Source organism: Schistocerca nitens, chromosome 5, assembly GCF_023898315.1.
Source record: "Schistocerca nitens isolate TAMUIC-IGC-003100 chromosome 5, iqSchNite1.1, whole genome shotgun sequence".
Taxonomy (NCBI): domain Eukaryota; kingdom Metazoa; phylum Arthropoda; class Insecta; order Orthoptera; family Acrididae; genus Schistocerca; species Schistocerca nitens.
Window position 1 is genome coordinate 48,301,691 of NC_064618.1, and position 22,761 is coordinate 48,324,451.

A 22,761-nucleotide genomic window follows, 5' to 3' on the forward strand; every position below is an offset into this window, starting at 1 on the left:
AAGAAGTGACTCATGTGAATCATCAACCAACTCTACGGAACTACATGAACAGGTTGAGCAGGCATGGAATAATGTATCCCAGGACACTATCTGCCACCTGTATGATCAACTGGATGCCAGTCAGTACCTGCATTGCCGCCCAGGGAGGCTACACCATGTACTAATATGGGTTTTTCAGCATGAGTCAATACCTGGTACCTCAGAACCACTTGTGCTATTGATCTGTACATGTATTCATTCCATGTACTCTATATCCAAAGTTGCAATAATAAATACTGAGTGAACTGGAAACGTCTAGCAGGGTGTAATGGGGAAGTTCATTAAAGGCAGATGAGACATGGTAATTGATGCTTTCATAGGCAACTTTCCTCCGGATTTGTAGTGGTAAACCATTAAAACATTTTGCAAATTTAATTGACACACTACAGTAATAAGAAGTGATTTGACTCAGTTGCTATAAAACTGGAGGCTCACACGATTAAAACTGCAACCAGGAACAGGGATTCATGTGAGATTGCAAACAATGTCACATGCTCTTCATTTATAACCTTCCCAAATCTATCCCTCTTTCCTCCCCAAGGATGGAACTAAGAGTTCTAAAAGCTAGGAAATTTCTTGTACTCTTTATGTGTGTTCCACAGTACTTGGATTTCACTTCCTGAAGATAAGGAGAACCTAACCATTCTGTCTAAATTTCAAAGAGGAATAAATATGTTCAGTGTCAGGAACAGAAAAAAAAAGTGCAGTAAATTTATATCAGAAGTCTAACAAGGTGAATCATAAATTTCAAGGTCCCCCCCCCCCCCAAAACCTTGCATTTTCAGACAGGGTCAATGTTTTTCACAAAGCCATTCATCCATGACATCTTATTTTCACATATCTCACTTACATCTCTTTCAGACATGAATATATCTAAGACCAGAGCCACGTATGGGACACCAGCCTTTGAAACAGAAGTGAAGCATTTATGGTGCATATTTTACTTGTTGTTTATTTATTTATTTATTATTATTACAAAGTGTTTTCTCAGCTATGTTGCTGAAGGTGTTGAAGGTTGCTGTATAGGAATTGTTAAGGCCATCAGCTATCGACATTAGTCTTTATTTATTTATTTATTATAAAGTCTTTCGTTGCAGGGGCTTTCAAAGAGCACTCCAACTATCTGAATTCCAACTATCCAGATCACCAATTATCCAAATTGCTTTGAGGAAAAAGAAATTTGTACTGTACCAGGTGTACCGGTATGAAATGAGTGTTAAGATACAAATGTGTCGATAGGGAACATTTGTTGTGAACGAGCCTTAATTTTTTCTGTTTGGTTGATATGACATCTGTCAAAGATATTTAGTATACATCAAGTCATGGAACAAACAACATCATATGTTTTCATTGTGTTAACAATGTCGTATTTTGCACCAGAAAGTGATGATTTGCAGAAAGCATTAATTTTTTGTTTTCATTTGAAAAAAAAAAAAAAAAAGGGCTGCAGAGTCGCATCGAATGCTTGTCGAGGCATATGGTGATCATGCTCTATTAGGAGCAACATGCAAAAGATGGTTTCAACACTTCAGAAATAATAATTTTGATGTAAGAAATGAAGAACATGGAAGACCACCAAAAAAGTTCGAAGATGCTGAATTGCAAGCAATAATGGATGAAGATGATATTTTAAGTCAGAAGCAAATGGCAGTAATGCTAAATGTTGCACAACAAACAATTTCTGACCGTTTGAAAGCTATGGGAAAGATCCAAAAGTGTGTAAAATGAGTGCCACATGAATTGAATGAAAGACACAGATGGAAAACCGAAAAACCATTTGTCAAATTTTGCTTCAAAGACATGAAAGAAAATCAATTTTGCATCAAATTGTTTTGGCAATGAAGAATGGATTTATTTTAAGAATCCTAAACGGGAAAAATCATGGGTTAATCCAAGACAACCATCAACATCGACTGCAAAAGCAGATTGATTCGGCAAGAAGACAATGCTCTGTGTTTGGTGGTATCAGAAAGGTGTGGTGTATCAGGAGCTTCTAAAACCCGGTGTAACTGAATACTAATCACTACAGACAACAAATGATCAGACTCTTCCTGGCAGATTAAAACTGTGTGCCCGACCGAGACTCTAACTCGGGACCTTTGCCTTTGCTCTACCAGCTGAGCTACCGAAGCACGGTATTCGCAGCTTTACTTCTGCCAGTACCTCGTCTCCTACCTTCCAAATTTTACAGAAGCAAGGTTCGCAGGAGAACTTCTGTAAAGTTTGGAAGGTAGGAGACGAGGTACTGGCAGAAGTAAAGCTGTGAGTACCGGCCGTGAGTTGTGCTTCGGTAGCTCAGTTGGTAGAGCACTTGCCCGCGAAAGGCGAAGGTCCCGAGTTCGAGTCTCGGTCGGGCACACAGTTTTAATCTGCCAGGAAGTTTCATATCAGTGCACACTCCGCTGCAGAGTGAAAATCTCATTCTGGGAACAAATGATCAATTTGAACTATGTATTGATCGAAAAAAGACCAGAATAGGCCAGAAGACATGGCAAAGTAATTTTTTTACATGACAATGCACCTGCATACAAAGCAAAACTGGTTCAGGATACAATCAAAACACTTGGCTGGGAACTGCTACCCCACCCACCATATTCACCAGACTTGGCCCCTTGGGTTGGGGGCACTTAAGATAGGCAAACACTACCATTTGTTTTCATCAATAAGACACACTTTGGCTGTGGAACACTTCGATTCCTATGAAGAAGTTGAAAATTAGGTGTCTGATTGGTTTGCTTCGAAAGACGAACATTTCTATTGGGGTGGTGTCCACAAATTGCCTGAAAGGCGCTCAAAATGTAGAGAAAGCTTTGAATAAAATGTTTTTACTTTTGAATTCAAAATTAGTGTCATTTTCACAATAAACACTCATTTCATACCAGTACACCTGGTATGACTGTGTGCACCCTCAAGAATGCAGATAGGAGTTTGTTGAGGAAAGCTATGAAGACAGCTGAAAAAATACCCCTTCTGTTGACAGGAAAATCAAAAAACCCAGGCTTTCAAAAATGTTGAAAATACTTCCCATCTTTTACAAGATGGGAGACTTCTTGTGGCTTGCTTGTGATTCTTTAATCTTAGTTCATCAACTCTCAGTGGTGATGAAATCATTCAAAGTGTGAGAGAAGAAACTGATGGCCAGGAGGATGACACTGTCACTGAACAGGACGCAAGACCAGCTTGTGAGACGTTTGCATGTCTTGACACTGGCACTCACATGAATGGAGCAACAGCTTTAATGTGACCATATACGGTTGCTCACTGTCAAGGGGTTATGAGACTTGTCTGCACAAAAATGACTGAAGACAGCAAACCAACTAAATAAACAGTATGTTCAAGAACTGACACTGTATGTAAGTACAGTACTGTACAAAATCTAAACCACATTTTTTGTAGTAATTAAAGTAATATTACACTAGTATGTATACACAAATTTAGCCTCTGTCTTTTATTTTAAGGAAATGACTGTGTTGAGTCTCCAGATAATTGGAGTTCCACTGTAGGTACATTTCAACTGTTGTCAGGTGCATGGTAGACACTGAATTGGCAGCACTGTCTCTAGCAACCTTTGTTATTTTGAAAGATGCACCCTAGGTGACCAAATCTAGAGCTTTATTTGTCATCTGTTACACAACTTCTCACATAATTTCTGGTAAGACACTAGATTTCTTTTTGACTGATTTGTACTTCCAACCATTCTCACACTTCTTCGTTTACGTAAAAAGTTTCTTTGTCTTGTTATTCATCCTTTTGGAACCATGTTAAGATTTAATATTCTGCCGTCCCCAAGTACTTTCTGCCTTTGGCCCCTCAATAACTGGTCCTGGGCTTTAAATGTATGGCATTCCACACTGCCAAACTATTGGATCAGCTCCTTCCAGAGTAATTTTAACCAAGCAGTAGGCATGAAGCACATTAATGATAATTTTAAAACAGTTATTATATTTACCAGAACAATTTAATTAAATATGGTGTGTCTGAAGGGTCACTAACAGAACTATTTATATTAACAGTCTAAGGTGGTGGTTGGTGTTTTCGGGGAAGGAGACCAGACAGCGGGGTCATCGGTCTCATCGGGTTAGGGAAGGACGGGGAAGGAAGTCGGCCGTGCCCTTTGAAAGGAACCATCCCGGCATTTGCCTGGAGCGATTTAGGGAAATCACGGAAAACCTAAATCAGGATGGCCGGACGCGGGATTGAACCGTCGTCCTCCCGAATGCGAGTCCAGTATCTAACCACTGCGCCACCTCGCTCGGTACAGTCTAAGGCTAAACATGGATGCTGATAACCATATTTTCTGATGAAACCGTAATTCTTCAAATAAAAATTATATGGGTTGGGGGCACTTAAGATAGGCAAACACTGTCACAGAACAAGATCTAACAAAAACTGACACCTTACTAATACCATAACCTTTTCCGGTGTCAGAGGTAAACACTTCTGAACAGGCAGAAGCATGAAGTGTATTACAAAATTGCAAAACTAATTGTACACATAAGATCATCTACATAGATTATCTGCTGTTGCTGCCGCTATGTTCACAAATGTGAAGTATATATGTATTGCTTCCTAATTTAATACCACATAATAATTTAAATTTGTACACAGACAAATGTGGATTGTATAACATTATTTGTATTATCTTAGTTTTATCTATATGTGTGCATTGCCTTGTATATAAATTATATATTGTTTAATATCTTATGCCAAAGATGAATACGTAGATAAGAAGGCCGATAAAAATACAACAAACATGACTGAAATCACTTTACTAACATTGATCTCCAAAGTGTTTTGTTTGGCCTATTTTAATTGTGGTGATTTCAAAGTTCTTACAGTTTAAATAACTTCCTTAATATTTCTAAAAACACTTTCATAGTGGACTAAACAAAGCAGTAGGGCATTTGCTAACTTAACTAACTTAAGAACAAAAATAACAAGCAGAAAATATCTGCATGGAAGAATAATCTTAGGCCACAAGTCAATAGTATCTAAAAAGTGTGCTGAAACTGAATATAGACTTCATACCATTTGCATGATCTTTACCGTTACAAATTTTTCAGGGAATGAACCCAGGATATGTGACATCTATCTTAAACATCTTAAGGTAAAAAAATATAAAAGTTATTTTTCCAGAATTTTTATTAACCATCACAAATCTTTAACATATTCTCATATTTATATAAAAAAACCCTCTCACAATGTTCAATTTAATTTTTGAAAATTGTCTGTGCTGATAAACCACTGAACAATAATTTAATATCGAAAAATTTCTGTAGTAGGACACATACGCACAATATCTTCCTTTCTTAAACAGCAATGTACTTTTAAGGTTTGACACACACACACACACACACACACACACACACACACACACACACAGTAGTCTTTTTCAGTAAATGCATATTTGCACACAGTTGGTATTCACAAAGTGTTACAGTTCATCATGTTTTGGACCAGAGAACTCATCATGAGATATGAGGCCATTTTTGTCCTTGTCTTCGTGTTGGAATATTTCATCAACAAGTTTGTCATGGTCCTCTAGCATACGTTTCACTTCTTCACTGTCTCCTCCTTCTTCAGCTGCTACCATTTGTTTCTTCAGGTATTCACTGACCTACAACAAAGCCACGTATAATATGTTAAATGAAGACAATATAAAATACTTGTTGCAGAAGAAACATTAATAAAAATTAGTAAACAAGCCAGGCAGTCAAAAGCAAAGAAAAAATAAAAATGTGTAAGTTTACATTATTAAACTTGTCTACGTATCTACTGCAAATGGATATCTAATATTCTGCAATTCTACCTGATATTTGGACTGTTTGACATAAAAAGTGACTTTTTGCATTTCCCAGTTTCCAATTTCATGATAAGAGTAAACTCATTGATTTGAAATAAGAGAAAGTTATATTCTAATAAAAACATGGATCTAAATACCTCAAATTTTGCAATGCATCATCATCATCATCGCATAAGGTTGAATTCCACAGAGAACTATTTTCCTTTTACATATACTGCTTGTTACTACTATATTTCTGATTGTGAGACATCATCCAGAATTTTCAAAATATCTGCCTTAATGTTGAAAACTACTTCCCTGGTTATTCTTTCCAGCAAGTGTTTATTTGTTGAAAGGTTAAATCTTTCCCCTTTTTACTTTTTCAGAGAAACTTGCACTAAGTGCATACCTCCAGCCTACCAAACTACATATACGAGGGTAAGTCAATTATTATCCGCAATTTTTGTTTATTTGTTAGTACTGTCATTTTACGTTGGTGACATATGCTTTGTTTATTTGTTGTTATATCTTTGCAATTTTCAAGCTCCTAGGTTAGTTTCGTTATCACTGCTGTGCTGTTAATCATGGCTGCTCTGCTGTCTATTTGCACCAAAGAAGAGCAACGTTCAGTGATCCATTTTTTGTGGTCAGAAGGCGTATCAGGGGCCAAAAATCATTGAAGACTTGAGGCACAGTACAGGAACAGTGTTTTGCCACAACGGAGTGTCTACAAATGGATCAAAAAATTCCGAAATGGTCGCACAAGTGTTATGCACGATGAAGCAGCTGAACGATCGTTTACTGCCACAAATGAAGAAACCATTGAGCGTTCACGTGAAATGATTCTTTTGGATAGACAATTAACTGTTGACGAAGTAGCACATCGTCTGCAAATTAGTCATGGTTCTGCCTACGAAATCTACCACAACCGACTTGTGTTTCATAAAGTTTGTGCAAGATGGGTCCCAAAACAACTCGCACAGTTGCATAAACAAACGTTTGGAAATCTGCAAAACACATTTGGATCTCTATGGTGATGAAGGGGACAACTTCTTAGACAGGATCATTACTGGTGACGAAACATGGATCCATCATTACGAGCTGCAGAGCAAATGGCAGAGTATGGAATGGAAACATCCAAATTCGCCATGCAAGAAAACTACAAGACCCAACCATCCACAGGAAAACTGATGCTTACAGTTTTTTGGGATGCACAAGGTCCAGTACTGGAACATTATTGGGAAAGGGGTACAACAATAAACCGTGTACATTACAGTGAGATGCTTACAGCCAGGCTAAAGCCTGCAATTTGACACAAATGCCAAGGATTGCTGTTAAAAGGTATTGTGTTGGTGCACGACAATGCCCGTCCGCATACTGCTGCCCACACTGCTGAAATGCTCCAGAAACTCAAATTTGAAGGATTTGAAATCCTCCATATAGTCCCCAATCTTGCCCCTTCTGACTATCACTTGTTCGGTTCACTCAAACGGGCATTAATGGGCTGTCGATTTGCCAAGGATGAAGCAGTGAAAGAAGCGGTGCAATACTGGCTCGCACCTCAACCGAGAACCTTCTTTTAGGAGGGCATCAGGAAGCTTGTACCATGATGGACCAAGAGCATTGAAAAGCAAGGAGACTATGTCGAGAAATGATGTTCTTGGAAGTTTCCTATTTGATTACAATAAAATTTTATAACTGCTTTGCGGATAATAATTGACTTAACCTCATAGTTTGGGGTCTTTACAACTTTTGAACAAATGAGCTGAAGAACTGCTTTGGTATAAGAATCAGCTTTAGGCTTATTTTGAATAAATAGTTTTAAGTTACTCTGACGAAAACAGAGGTCATTCTTGTGCAACTATCATCATCATCATCATCAAATACTATCTGCACAGGAAGGTAGACCACTTATATTTTGCAGATGTGTAAAAAACTATATCTATGTATGTATCTACATCCAAAATTACATAATGCAAACAGAAAAATGAACTGTGTCAAAACTACACTGATTAGCAGTTCATTTTCTCATGTGCCTTAACAAGAAGGGATCATAGCTTGCAGTATCACTTACCTCATCTTTTGAAAGATTGTCGTCTTTATCAGCATCTATTTCCCTGAAGATATTCACAGCATGACCTGCATCAGCATTGTTCTGCTGCCCCTAGGGTTTGATAGAGTTGCTAATTTTGAGGTCCCACTCATGTTATTTGTTTATTACACAAGTTCATCCCTTAAAACAAACTTGTAACAAGCCAGCACTGTTAGTTCCAATGTTAGTAAAGCTTCAAAAAATCTCTTACTGTGTACCTACATGCAGTATCTATTTTTTGAATTCTGTTAATCCCTTGCCCATATAATCACATGCAGTCTTTACAGATTTTTGATTTTGTTGTTTTGTTACTTACTTCATCCCTTGAAAGATTCTGATCCTTGTCTGCATCAATTTCTTTGAAAACATTCACTGGTGGTGGTGAATCGCCAATGCTCAGAAGCTCCACTTCAAATGTCAGTGTTGCACCTGAAACAGAGAAAATTCACAAAGCCATGAATCAGACACATTAATTTATATGTTTGATGATGAATGTATGAGAAGAAATAGATAGGTGTGTGACACAGAAGTTTGGGTCAGTTCAGGGAGTGTGCTCAGATAGCGTAACGGTAATGTAATTGCTTGTGGTAAGTGGGAAATCTGAGTTCGGGTCCCAATCTGACTTCCCTATGTCGCTTTAGATAGAATTTGTATATTTAACAGAGTGAAGTTGACAGTCAGGAATATTTTTTTTTTTAATTATTCTAAGCATTTGAGAGAAAGAGAAGGAGGCAGTAATTTTAACTGAATGGATCAAAGGCAATTTCCCTTCACTTGAACAGAAAAATAATACTAACGTTTTTTCTAAACTGTATTTCTGTAGGAGTGCTTAAAGATGTGACTTGTCTATTTTCTCACTTTTCTCCCTACTTTATTATGCCAAACATCTCATCAGTAATTGTTTTGCTTTTATGTTCCTTTAAGAACCTTACAGGCAAAGGGATCAAACTGGCGTGGTCCTTGCTTTCTACACCTAAATATATAATCTGCAAGCCACCATATGGTGCATGGTGGAAGGTAACTTGCACCACCACCAATCCCCCCTCCCCCTTCATCATTCCCTTTCCTGTTCCACTCGCAAATGGACCAAGGAAAATGCGAATGTTCTTAAAATCTTCTCAATATAGTGTTTCATGAAAACAGCATCTTCCATTCAGGGATTTCCATTTGAGTTGATGAACCATCTCTGTAATATCTGTGTTTTGGATTAACAAATATAGAACCAAACTTCTGAATTGCTTCGCTGTCCTCTTTTAATCAAATGTGGTAAGGATAACAAACACCAGCAGCACTCAAGATCAATGGGTCACAATAGTGTTGCCTATTGCTTCATAATTTCATTGCCTAATTTATTTTTTGCTCTCTTTTAAACTGTTGTGGAGTATAAGAACTTCAGATGCTACAAATTAAATAGGAATAAAACAGTAAAGGGTCAAGAACAATAATTTACTGTGGATTGTGACACTGATACAAGAAATGAGGCAGACCACCATATTTTTACAAACTCAAAAATTAAGTTGAAAAGACTTTTGAACACGCTGTGGCAGCACTATCAAGGTGCTAATGTTCTTTGTATGCCAGGAACAAAATTGGTCTCAGAACTTTTTGATGGACAGTGCATATTCCAAACCATCTGAGGAAAAGCCATTATGGTACCCACTAATACGCTATGTTCGAAACCTTTCCTCTTGTTATACCCATTTTTAACATTTGTAATGTTAGGTACACTGTTATTTATCATTATTAATTTATTTTGTTTCTGGAATTTTGAATCTGAAATGTTTTTCATTATAGTTCTTGAGATGAAGACTACACAGTCAAATCTCACTTTACTAAAAAATACAGATACTTTTTTAAAGAACTCCAGCCAAATTACTGCAGATAACATTTTTTTGTTGACAGGTTTCTCACTTGTTTTTAAAAAAATCACTGAAAATTAAAATGCATATCTTTCAATTTAGTAAAATTACTGCTTGTTTTGAACTTGAGAGAGATTAAGACTCCGAAGGTATAAACAAAACTGCAGCAACAAATTCAATTCATGGCCATCACAGGCAATCTTGTAGAAATCACTAAACTGTTAAGTCTTTCTGCTTTGAATTAGAGCAACTGGGGTTCAACATAAGATTAGAGAAGGGGAAAAAAGTCACTGAAATACCCAAGAAGAACACAAAATATAACCAAGTATTTTGGAATTGTGTTGGCTCGATTCAGCCACATTTGCACATTTCATGTCGCTATTGACCCATGATTCTATGAGAGGTAGTCAAAGCTTTAATTACAATATCAATCAACAAATAAATAGAAATAAAAAAGTCAGGCTGTGACCATGAAATTTGGCAACATTAATCCTCTACATATTCAGACTTCACTGAGACATTTTTCGCAGAAACAAATAACTTGGCAGAGAGCTTGTGTAAAAGCCAGCATTTTGTCTGTTACGGAAACTATCCACCTTTAAAATGTCGTCATCATCATACTTTAAATGTCTGTAATACAATGGTTCTTCACCAGAAGAAAGAGGATAAGGGGGTCACTGGCTGTCATGCAAGTAGAATGAGAGGGTGAGACAAAATCTGACAGACCAGAGGAGCACCATCTGCGACTGAATCCTGTGCAGAATGACCTGGGGTACTGTCGTGGAGCTAAAACACTGCCTTGGACAGGTTCCCATGACACTCCATTTCGACAACCTCCCACAGCACTGTCAGGGTATTTCAGTAGTATGCTCGTCTGATGATTTTCCGCTTACAAGGACCGTCTGTTAGCATCGTGCTACAGCCTGATGATTTTGTTGTTTTCGGCAGCAGTGAATTCACATTTGCCCACCATTCACTTTGCTCCTTTGTCTCGGGGTCATAACAAAATACACAGCATTCTTCCAAGATGATCAGATGGACAAAGAAATCACTTAAGAGTGGCACGACAACTGCAAAGGTTCCACTGCACACTGCTATAGTGGGCTTTATAAATAGGTGTGAGCTGCTGCGGAACCCAGCTGGTGGCGAGATTCATGATGTTTTAACATTGTGCAATTCAAGGATGGTTTACAATTTTCCAGTATCACCGTGCCTCCACTTCTTTTACGATTCCCAGTTCTTCACAGACAGATGGTCTGCTTCTCCACTGTTCGTTATTTAGCCTTGCATGACTACACAAGAAGTGTCTACACAAACCAACCACTGCATCATCCCATAATACATGTTCACTCAATTCCATTTGCAGTGCTGATTACCCTTCAAATGCAGATAAGTAATTATATTGTCGTGTTCCCACTCTATTCATTGCCCATTTTGCTTTGGCTTGTGTAGTGGAGTGTGATGGTACTGTGTCACAGGGATTTCAATATGCTCAATACTGACCTGTATCTGCAAACACAAAATTAATTGTGTAACTATTTCTGGAGGTGATAACTGAAATATTGTGACTGCCATCAGTACGCAACTCACCTGACCGCATATATCACTCACCTATTTTCATAGGAGTCTTAACTACCTCAATCCAATCTCCTCCTCAACCCACTAGTTTTCCCATCTCTGAACTGTCGCTGAGTGGCCTTTTGTGAAGTTTCCAGACTGATAATCTGGGGCACTCAGTCGTAAATCAAAATTGATAATATACACTGAGTCTGGACTTTCAGTTTCAGATATGTTGAAAATGTCATTCTGAAAAAGATTTTGTTTGCCAAAAGCATTGCAGCCCATTTAACTGGTTTCTTTACTTATTTTACTGTCCATCCTGTAGCGTTTGTCAGCAGTTATAGCAACTATTTTCCAACTTTCATACAGAAAAAGTGAAGCCAAACTACAACTTCTTGAACTCCATAAAGATGCAAAAGATTTTTTACAGAATTGGAGTTCTAACAATACTGATTACATTTAGCCTAACTTATGTACAATGGAAACAAAATCTAAGAATAGCATGAGCTCTTAGTGTAACTTATGATGTTCAGTGACTCACTTCAAACTATATTGTTAGCAACAAGCAGCAGTGACTGTCATTCACTTGATATTTCTTGGTTTGGTAAAGAATGCATGAACCATCTGAGTTTTATTCATAAATATTAATCCTTCATCATTTTAACAGTTGGTGTGTTCAGTTGTTTCCGTTTTTCCTTCTGAAATTAGTTCAAGTGTTAAAATGTTCTCGATGGAATTGGCTGATATCATATCTCGTTCAGAGATTAACGGTCTCAGAAAGGTTCAGAATCACTGGATTAAATGCATTGGGTACAAACAGAATGGCAAACTCCGTGTTTCTAATTATGCATGTTGCCTGCTAGCTGGTGCTTATTATCCAGACCTCTCACCATCTGGTTCTTGGGAACACACCTCTCCTGTATACAGAAGTTTCAATCTGGCTACAGTATGTGAGGTGTCTTCAATATCCCTCCCCACCTTACAGCTGCACCACACCCTGCATATGTACTCATTTCTGGCACACGGAGTGGAATCCTGGAGATGGAGACAGACAGTCACACAAAAATGGGTTGTATGTGGCTGGTTTGATCTACTTAGGTGCTGCACATAAAACTCCAGCACTCATCCCACACCTTGCCGAGGCCACTCAGGGCCTCTGGAACCACAATTCCATGACCTTCCACAAGAGGCCCTCGTTGCAGCAAGTCAGAAGCAACATGTCTCTGAAGCCCTCACATAGTATCCTGTTTTGATGGCGTTTCTCATTTATTGTGATAGTGCCACTACTGTATCATCTTCCCACACTTTTGTTGGTTTTGGTTGGCCAGCTCCTATGAGTCTCCTGCATGGATTACTGCTGTGGCTACTCCAACACTGCTTTCCTCCTGGGTGATTTCTAATTCAATAAAAAAACATCCTTTGTTATTTTGTTAAATTTGTTCAACAGCCTTTTCTCTTAATATTAGTGAGACCGTATTATACTGGAAGAAATTCCTGTCACCCTCTATCCATAGCTACTGTCTAAAGCATTCCCCTCCCACCTGATGTGGCATTCTTTTACTCCTACTGACTTTCGTTTATTCCAAACAGCTCGAGTAGGAATATCAAACCGACCTTGTGACTGGATTGAAGGGTTTCTAGCAAAGAGGACACAATATGTCACTCTGAAAAGAAATAAATGTCGAGACTTAAAAGTAACTTTGGGAGTGTCAGAGGACCATTCCTTTTCACAGCAATTATAAATGACCCAACGAATAACCTCAGAAGTTCCATAAGGCTTTTTATGGATGATGCTGTTGTACACAGAGAAGTTGCAATGCTAAAAAATTGAAGCAAAATTCAGGAAAACTTGCAGAGGATGACACTTTTGCAGGGAGTGGAAATTGGTGCTCAACATAAATAAATTTAACATATTGCAAATACATAGACAGAAAGACTCATTGTGTGATTATGTGATTGCAACCAGTGGAAGCACTTACTTCCAAATGTAGGTGAACAGAGTGATTTGAAGGAGAACAAACACATAAAATTAATAGTGGACGAGGCAGATTGCAGACAGATTCACTGGTAGAATCCTCAGAAATTTAGTCCATCAACAAATGAAGTAGCTTGAAAAACACTTGTTCAACCAATAATTTAATACTGATCCCCAGTCTGGGATCCATACTAAACAGGATTCAGAGGAAACAGAAAAAATCCAAAGGAGAGGAGCACATTTCATTACAGCTTCATTTAGTAATCTCGAAAGTGTCACAGAGATGCTTAGCCAATTCCAGTGGCAGATGCTACAAGAGGCATTCTGTATCGTGGTGTTTTTTACTGTTGCTGTTCCCACAAAGTAAGTTCCTAGATGAGACAGCCAATATATCTCATCTTCCTATGTATATCTCGTGAAAAGACCATGAAGATAAAAAGAGAGAGACTGGAACTCACACAGAGGCTTACCATCAATAGTTCTTACCGAGAGCTGTTTGTGGCTGGAACAGGAAAAGGGGAAAATGACATTGGTACACAAATTAACCTCCACCATACGCCACAGGGATTTCAATTGGAATATAGATGTCGATGCAGATGCAGTTCCATGTTCTGTCAATTAGTATACCATTTCCCTTTAGGGCTCAGACTTGTACCTGTTGTTGATGTGTCCCAAGAATGGCGAAATTCTTGTAAAGGCTGCACTTTTATTTCTTGTTTAGTTCTCACAGATTTTTCTAGGATTTCCATAATTATTTGGATGTCTCCCTTCTTCAGCCAAACTTGCAGTGCTATTGGCTCCATAACCTGCAATGGCTAAAGAATGGTCTTCTAATTTTGTGATACTTTATAATCTGAATTAAATCTCTTCTGTCATATTTGCTAATTTGTTTATTATATAAAGCCTCTTCTTCTTCTCTCCCCCCCCCCCCCCCTCTTCAGACATGCTGAATGGGAAGAGAAATTTTATTTCTCATGTAACAGCAACCCCAGTTATCTGATGGCCCCTTGTCATTGTGGCTACTCGTCATTAATTTTTGTTACAGGATTTCTGCTCTCGACAACTTCCCTCTAGGCACCAGGAAAACTATCTTGCATGGCAATCACAAATTTATTCTCTCCATATCATTCTCAAAGCGTTTGTAGAATTTGTTTGCCATTATTTCTGGTTTGCATCTTCAATGTCTTCCTGCAGCAGCTTGGGGGCAAGAACCTAAGACACGGGGCTGCAAACAAAGCCTTGCAGATATAATTTGATTAGCTCTTTCTTAAACCGTTTTCTGGGAAGTCAATTTTGCTCTCCTGTCACAACAGAATATCTCATAGGCAATTAAACTAGGCCATTATCCAACTAATGCCCCTTACTCTTGATGATAAGACAGGCAACTATAAATTATCAAATGTTACTGCAAGTCCACCAAAATTCCAATAATTACTGGTGTCCTCTGTCTATCTTTCCATTTGAAAATCCATACTGCTTGGAGTCTGTGCCTAAAAGAGTCCTTAAAATTATCAATTGTTCACACTAAAGTTTTCTTTAAACTTTCCATTATGAAGTTCCTGACAGATTGAAGCTGTGTCTCAGTCCCACACCATGTTAAAAATCAGTGCACACTCTGTTACAGAGTGAGAAATTATTCTGTAATATTCCCGGTTGCATTTAGGTGGTGCATTGGCTGACATGGCTTCTCTGTTACTTGATCATTATCCTCTCAGATTTTCAGATGGACCACGTCCACTGTCTTCGAAAGACCTGGTACTTTTATTTAAAGTACGGTAGGTATTTGCTATATAAATGTGTAAGGTATGGCCCGACTATGTCTCGGGACCTCTGCTTCTATTCCATCATGACCTGGAGCCTCATTCTTCTTCAGTGTCAAAATGGCCGTTGATACACTGTTCAAAATAATCAAAAGATGTATCAATGCCCAGGTGGTAAATTATTTTGATAGAGGAGATACCTGTAGTCTTATTGCATAGCTTGAGATCTCTATTTTCAACATAGACAACAATTAAAATCATTCGCTGTCTATTTGCTGTGTTATGCAATATATTGCCAGGTGACCCCTCAGAAGGACATGAGTAACAATGTCCAAGTGTTTTCTATGAGGTACTCAGATGTCAGTTGTCATTTGTGGATGTTGTATTCAACCAAGCACATGGAATGCTACGTCTTAATGCAATGCAAGTGCCAAGCACTATGTGTTTGAGCCAAAAAGGATATACTTTCAGTCATGTTGCTTTATATGCCAATCCCTCTCCATTTACAAGTTGATGTGGAAGAGTTTGCCGATGCATTACAGCCCCACGGGAAGACCATCTGGACATCTCTGTACCATGGCGTTGTCCAGATACCCCAGAGCAGATGCATACGGGAGTGGCCCTGGCACCATAGACTTATAAAGAGTACACCATGTAGGAATTGGACAGTGATAAATTGCTCATAGAAGGCACACATGTTACTAAAGCTCTCTTAAGTCGCTGATGACATTGTAATTCTGTCAGAGACAGCAAAGGACTTGGAAGAGCAGGTGAACGGAATGGACATTGTCTTGAAAGGAGAATATAAGATGAACATCAACAAAAGCAAAATGAGGATCATGGAATGTAGTCGAATTAAGTCAAGTGATGCTGAGGGAATTAGATTAGGAAATGAGGCACTTAAAGTAGTAAAGGAGTTTTGCTATTTGGGGAGCAAAATAACTGATGATGGTCAAAGTAGAGAGGATATAAAATGTAGACTGGCAATGGCAAGGAAAGTGTTTCTGAAGAAGAGAAATTTGTTCACATCGAGTATTGATTTAAGTGTCAGGAAGTTGTTTCTGAGAGTATTTGTATGGAATGTAGCCATGTATGGAAGTGAAACATGGACGATAAATAGTTTGGACAAGAAGAGAATAGAAGCTTTCGAAATGTGGTGCTACAGAAGAATGCTGAAGATTAGATGGGTAGATCACATAACTAATGAGGAGGTATTGAATAGAATTGGGGAGAAGAGGAGTTTGTGGCACAACTTGACGAGAAGAAGGGATCGGTTGGTAGGGCATGTTCTGAGGCATCAAGGGATCACAAATTTAGCATTGAAGGGCAGCGTGGAGGGTAAAAATCGTAGAGGGAGACCAAGAGATGAATACACTAAGCAGATTCAGAAGGATGTAGGTTGCAGTAGGTACTGGGAGATGAAGAAACTTGCACAGGATAGGGTAGCATGGAGAGCTGCATCAAACCAGTCTCAGGACTGAAGACCACAACAATGGTCCATACAAGACCAATGAAAAGATGATGGGATGATTGATTGCTTCCACTTTGTTTTCGACATCAGTCTCACATTTCAGTTCCTTTTATCCAAATTATAGACTGTAATCACATTTTGTTGTGTACTTACTTTGTGAAAGATAAAAGTATAATTTGGTAACATACACAGTCTTCAATTATTGCTCAGTGGAGTATTGGAGATGGCCAAAGTAATGTTCCCTTAATTCCTTGAGTAGAGTATCTTTTCAGGAATAGGAATTACTGTAGAGGCATTACTGCATGGCATTTTGTCACCACGTCTCGTTCTAGCAGCTGTCTGGAAGCAGTATGCCGTTAAAGGTGGTATGCAAAAAGTGGAAGAGCACTCACCTCCTGGGATGACTGCACCCGCCCCACGGTCGCCGTACGCCAGCTCAGGTGGGATAACGAGGCGGCGGCGCTCGCCGACGCACATATCCACCAGGCCCTGGTCCCAGCCCTTGATCACCTGCCCCACGCCCAGCTGGAACGAGAACGGCTGGTCCCGGTCGTGGCTGCAACACATGGCAATCCCAGGCATTCTCACTTACTGCCATCTTACATGGATCATGCTGCGGGAGGCGGAGGGGGAGGGGGAGGGTTAAGATGGCGTGGGATCTGCAGCACGGATGTACTGTGGGGGCCTATTCAGCAATGTGCACTCATTTTACGAAACACCTTGTATGATTTGATAACTAAACAGATTGTTTCAGGAGGAGTTCCATATAGCATGTGCCCAATTTTTACTGGTACAGAGATACAGCTATTTACATAGGTAAGTGTGTTTCGTGAGGTGGTACTCCAGTTGCTGTGGATTTATTTATTGACTGTCAGATTTATTTTGATAATCAGGTTGTGCTTAATTTTTTATTAATGTATTATACAACTTGTAGGCTAGTTTTATATTTGATTGGTGCGTAAGTTTGTTGCACTTTTGTCTTGCGAGTTAGTACTCTGGTTGCTGCAGGCTTATTTACCAGTTGTCATTTTTTATGTTTTATTTACTATTGTTATTTGATTTTATATACTGTCATTTTCTCATTTGTACATAGTGAGAGGGGCTGTGGACGATAGAAAATGGAGTGCCACGAGGAAGAATCGTGACACGTTCTTCTGTTTGAGTTCAACAGAGGGATGACAGCGACAGAGCCAGCCAGAAACATTCGTGCCATGTATGGGGATAATGCCATTGGACAGCACGAAAGAAAATTGTTTTCTCATTTTAATGAGGATCATTTTGGCAAATTCAGGGAGACCTTCAGAATTTAATCATTAATCCACAATGATCCACAAGATTGTACTCGAGAACTGGCAAATATGTGGAACTGTGATCATTCCACCATTGTCCGACATTTGCATGCAATGGGTAAGACTCCAAAATCAGGTACACGGGTACCGCATGCTCTAAGTCAAAAATCAGCAGGTTGCCATATGTGCACATCTGCTTGGTCGTCATCAATTGGCTCGTGAACACGACTGACCAATCCTATCTTCTATTGACTCTGGTGAAGAGAAATTGTGTCTTTGAACTAACATAGGGAAAAGAAAAAAAGTAGTTGAGTCCAAACAAAGCAGCAACTCCCCTTACAAAAACTTGGGCGCATCCACGAAAAAGAATATTACGCATCTGGTGGAACAGTGATGGTGTTGTGTACTCCGAACTGTTTCCCCAAGGTGTAACCATCACTGCTGACATTATTTTACTGTCAACAACTGAAACATCTTCCAGACACAAACCAAGAACAATGACCAGGAAGACAGTAATGTTACTCAATGATAACGCCCACTCGCATTCTGCTAGATTGACAAAGAAAACTATGCAGGAGTTGGTTTGGGAATTCATTCTGCACCCACCTCATTCACCTGACTTTCAGCTCATTTCAGCTTTTCCACACACTAACAAAGTCTGCAAAGAACCTCCTGCCGGCTGAAGTGGCCGTGCGGTTAAAGGCGCTGCAGTCTGGAACCGCAAGACCGCTACGGTCGCAGGTTCGAATCCTGCCTCGGGCATGGATGTTTGTGATGTCCTTAGGTTAGTTAAGTTTAACTAGTTCTAAGTTCTAGGGGACTAATGACCTCAGCAGTTGAGTCCCATAGTGCTCAGAGCCAAAGAACTTCCTTTCCAGATGAAAATGCACCTCGAATATGGCTTGACAGGTTCTTCGCTTCAAAACCACGTGATTTCTACATTAGCAGAGTAAAAAAGTTACACTAGTGTTGGCAGACTGTTGTAGTAAATAGTCAATGAGAATATATTATTGATGACTGAAGTCTCTGTTGTGTATATCTGTTGTGCTTACTAAACTTACGGAAAAATACTGCGAACTTATTCACCAAGCCAATAGCATAGTGTTTACAAGTGGTGAGTATGCCGACATGGTATGGTGTACAGGTTTTGGAACGGAAACACTGCTGAGGCTACTTGCAGCGAGTTTGCTAGACAATGCCCTAATGTCATCACAAAACTGCTCAATACTGGTGTAGTGGCCAGAAGTCATATTTCAACTGAACACGTAAAAGAACAGGGTTTGGAAGTAACACGGTTCCACATACAAGGCAACAGTGGACATTAGGTATGCATGGCCTCTATTCTAATCATTTACACCAGATGCAACACATTTGAGGAGTAGATGAAGGCAAATGATCAGGAATTTTGTTGTTTGCTGTGCATGCATGCCCGAAGGAACAGGCACTGCAGCGGGTGCAGCTGTTATGAAAGACATGTATGTACTGGCAGTTGCTAGTTGCAAATAAGGACAACCATCGACTGTATAATGGAATGACGACAATACAAATTTGCGCCGGACAGAGAATCTAACCCGGATTTCCCACTTCTCGCGAGCTGGGATTGTCTAATGGTAAGGCGACAGCTCGCGATAAGCGGCAAATCCGGGTTAGAGTCTCCGTCTGACGCAAATTATTTTCATTCCATCATACACCTAATGGTTGCCCAAATTTTATAACTGCGAATACATTTACATAATTGAAACATAACATTCCCTGGAATATGGATCACAACAAGTTGACAATTTTTTTGGCCACCCAGGTCTGTGGACCTCCCCCCATTTAAATTTTTGTCTCTGGGGCTTGTTTAATTGAGAAATCTACAAGGAGGTAAAAGCAAAAGAAAAATTCGTCGTCTGGATTACGAATAGCGCTGCCCTCATTAAAGAGCGCCAAGCCGACCTCAGAAGCGGCTGCATGTGGCGTTGTCAAGAGAATTCAGAAGCGCATTTTTATTTGGAATTTATGAAATATCAATTCTGAACTTAATCATTCGCCTTTACTTAACATCATCTGTATTTGTTTGGCTTGCATTCTAACAACTGTATTGCTATAACCAATAAAAACTGAACACGTGTTACTTGCATTGTTTTACTCGAATTAGTCTGTAGTACCACCTCCTGAAACATCTACAATTCCTCCTGCACCGTCCTTTACATTTTAGGCTTATTCACTATTGCGGAGGTGTTTTCACAAAAAAAATGGTAATTTGGGGTATCAACTTAATCATAATTACATAATTACACTCTAGTGAGCCAGGAGTGAACATGAGTCCCTCATACCAAAATACAAAGAAAATATCCCGAAACAATCTTCCAAATTTTGCTGGACTCACCATGTCTGTCCAATTAGGGCAGACAATGCAAGACCACTAAATAAAAATTCCTGAGATTACTGAGTAAGCATTTCAACTGAGCGAATGCATAATATGCATACGGAGAAGTGGCTATGAAGAACCCGTGTGCAAGGTGGGTACCGTGATTGGTAAGTCGATAGAAAACGCAACATTTCAGTACAATGTCTGGCGATGTTAATCGCAATCCGCAAGAATTTTTGCGCCGATCTGTGACTCCTGATGAAACCTGGATCCATCATTAGACACTAGAGTTGAAACGGCAGTCAAAACAAAGGCGGGTAAGGCAACGACCATTCTGTCAGCTGTTTTTTGTGTGATTCCCAAGGAGTAATCCTCATACATTACTTGAAAAAAAAAAAGCAAGACCGTGACTAGACCTTATTATGCTTCATTGTTGGATCGTTTGTAACTTGCGATGGCTGAAGAAATATCATAGTTGGCACGCAAAAAGTGCTCTTTCAATAGGATAATGCATCATCCTACATCAGCGATAACAGCATGAGTGCGCGAACTGTGCTTTGAATTGGTTCCTCAACCACCCTATTCACCAGACTTAGCCCCAAATGACTTCTTCCTGTTCCGTAACTTAAAACTTTGGTTTGCTGGGAAGAAATTTGCGACAGTTGCAGTCAATAAATATTTTGCAGAGTTCGACAGAGCCTATTTTTACGATGGAATGAAAACGCTGGACCGCCTTTGAAACGTCACTTGTCGTCTGTGGCTAGGAGCTTCACTGGCGGGCGACGCGCGTAGTCACATCCACGGCCGCGGCTATGGCCAGAAAACACAACACTCAGAGCGATGTGGCGCGCGAGAGAAGTTACGGAACTTAATGCTCCACGGATTTGGTCGGAAACCTTTATTGCCGGACGCGGCTTACTTATCTGCTCTTCTACGCTATGAAATCACCATATTGGCCGCCAACCTCGCTTTGACCCGCGAAATAGCGTTAAATTTCACAACTTCAATCCGAATAATCGAAAGCAATGTAGCTAGCCCACTACTTTCAGGGAAGATTCCGAGGTGCGACCATTGGATGACTTCGAATTTTTAATAGGAAAACTCTTAAAGTTTTTAAAGTAAAACAAACGTTAACATTCTACATCTTTATTCTTCGTGTCTATATATTTATTTCTCAAATAGTCACCCTAGCGACGAACACATTTCTGCCAACAAGAGACCAGTTTATTGATACTGTCACTGTAGAATGTTTGACTATGTTCACGGAGCCGCAACATCAGCTCTGCTTGCACAGGTCCGCGAGCATGCAGAGGCGCCGGAACACGACTTGGCATGGACTCGACTAATGTATGGAGAAGTGCTGGAGAGAATTGACACCAATACTGCAGGGCTCTCCATAAATACGTAAGAGTACGAGGGGGTGGAGATCTCTTCTGAACAGCACGTTGCAGATATGCCCAATAATGTTCGTGTCCGGAGAGTTTGGTGGCCAGCGGAAGTGTGTAAACTCAAAAGAGTGTTCCTGGAGCTACTCTGTAGTAATTCTGGACGTGTGGGGTGTCGCATCGTCCTGCTGGAATTCCCAAGGTCCGTCGGAAGGCACAATGGGCATGAATGGATGCAGGTGATCAGACAGGATGCATACGTACGTGTCACCTGTCAGAGTCGTAGATAGAAGTTCAAGGGGCCCATATCACTCCAACTGAACACGCCACACACCATTACAGAACCACCACCAGCTTGAACACTCGCCTGCTGACATGCAGGGTCCATTGAGTCATGAGGTTTTGTCTCCATACCCGTACACGTCCATCCGCTTGATATAATTTGAAACGAGACTCGTCCCACCTAGCAACAAGTTTCCAGTCATCAACAGTCCAATGATGTGACCAGGAGAGGCATAAATCTTTTGTGTTGTGCAGTCATCAAGGGTACACAAGTGGGCCTTGGGTTCCGAAGGACCACATCGATGATGTCTCGTTGAAAGATGTGCAGGAGACTTACTACTTTGAGCTTTCATCACGTACAGTCTTTCAGTTTGACTGTGTGAACCAAGTAGATGTGGCACAAAAGAAATCCGATGGCTATGTGAATGGCATAACACTATTTCCGAAGTGAAGAAACAGCACACCAGTGGCGTTAAGAAACAATTATTAACGCAACTGGTGTGCTATTTCTTCGCCGGCCAATGTGGCCGAGCGGTTCTAGGCGCTTCAGTCCGGAAACGCGCGACTGCTACGGTCGCAGGTTCGAATCCTGCCTCGGGCATGGATGTGTGTGATGTCCTTAGGTTAGTTATGTTTAAGTAGTTCTAAGTTCTGGGAGACTGATGGCCTCAGATGTTAAGTCCCATAGTGTTCAGAGCCATTTGAACCATTTTGCTATTTCTTCACATCGACATTCTTCAAAAACAGTTTCTGAAAATTATGAACAAAACTCTATGTGACAAGATTGATTTTTGCGGTGAGCGGAGACGTGTAAGGGGAAATGCTGATGTAATCGGCGCTACCGACACAAACTGCAACGTTTAGTTCACTATGCAATTTTCACACTACAACTGCTACGTCACTGTCGTTGGCAG

General features: G+C 39.9%; 1 protein-coding gene across 2 annotated transcripts in view; it reads right to left on the minus strand.

Annotated features, from left to right (window-relative positions):
- Window positions 1-5,163: 5,163 nt before the first annotated feature.
- The window catches only part of LOC126259928 (FK506-binding protein 2), a 133,507-nt gene continuing 115,909 nt past the window's right edge, over window positions 5,164-22,761 (minus strand). The window contains exons 2-5 of one of the 2 annotated variants that reach the window (XM_049957019.1): window positions 16,931-17,094; window positions 8,230-8,342; window positions 7,896-7,985; window positions 5,164-5,656 (exon numbers count right to left, since the gene is read on the minus strand). In XM_049957019.1, coding sequence (XP_049812976.1) covers window positions 5,474-5,656; window positions 7,896-7,985; window positions 8,230-8,342; window positions 16,931-17,094 — 550 coding nt within the window. In that variant the 3' untranslated portion in view covers window positions 5,164-5,473. The remainder of the gene's footprint in view (window positions 5,657-7,895; window positions 7,986-8,229; window positions 8,343-16,930; window positions 17,095-22,761) is intronic. The other variant, XM_049957020.1, reaches the window with a different exon arrangement.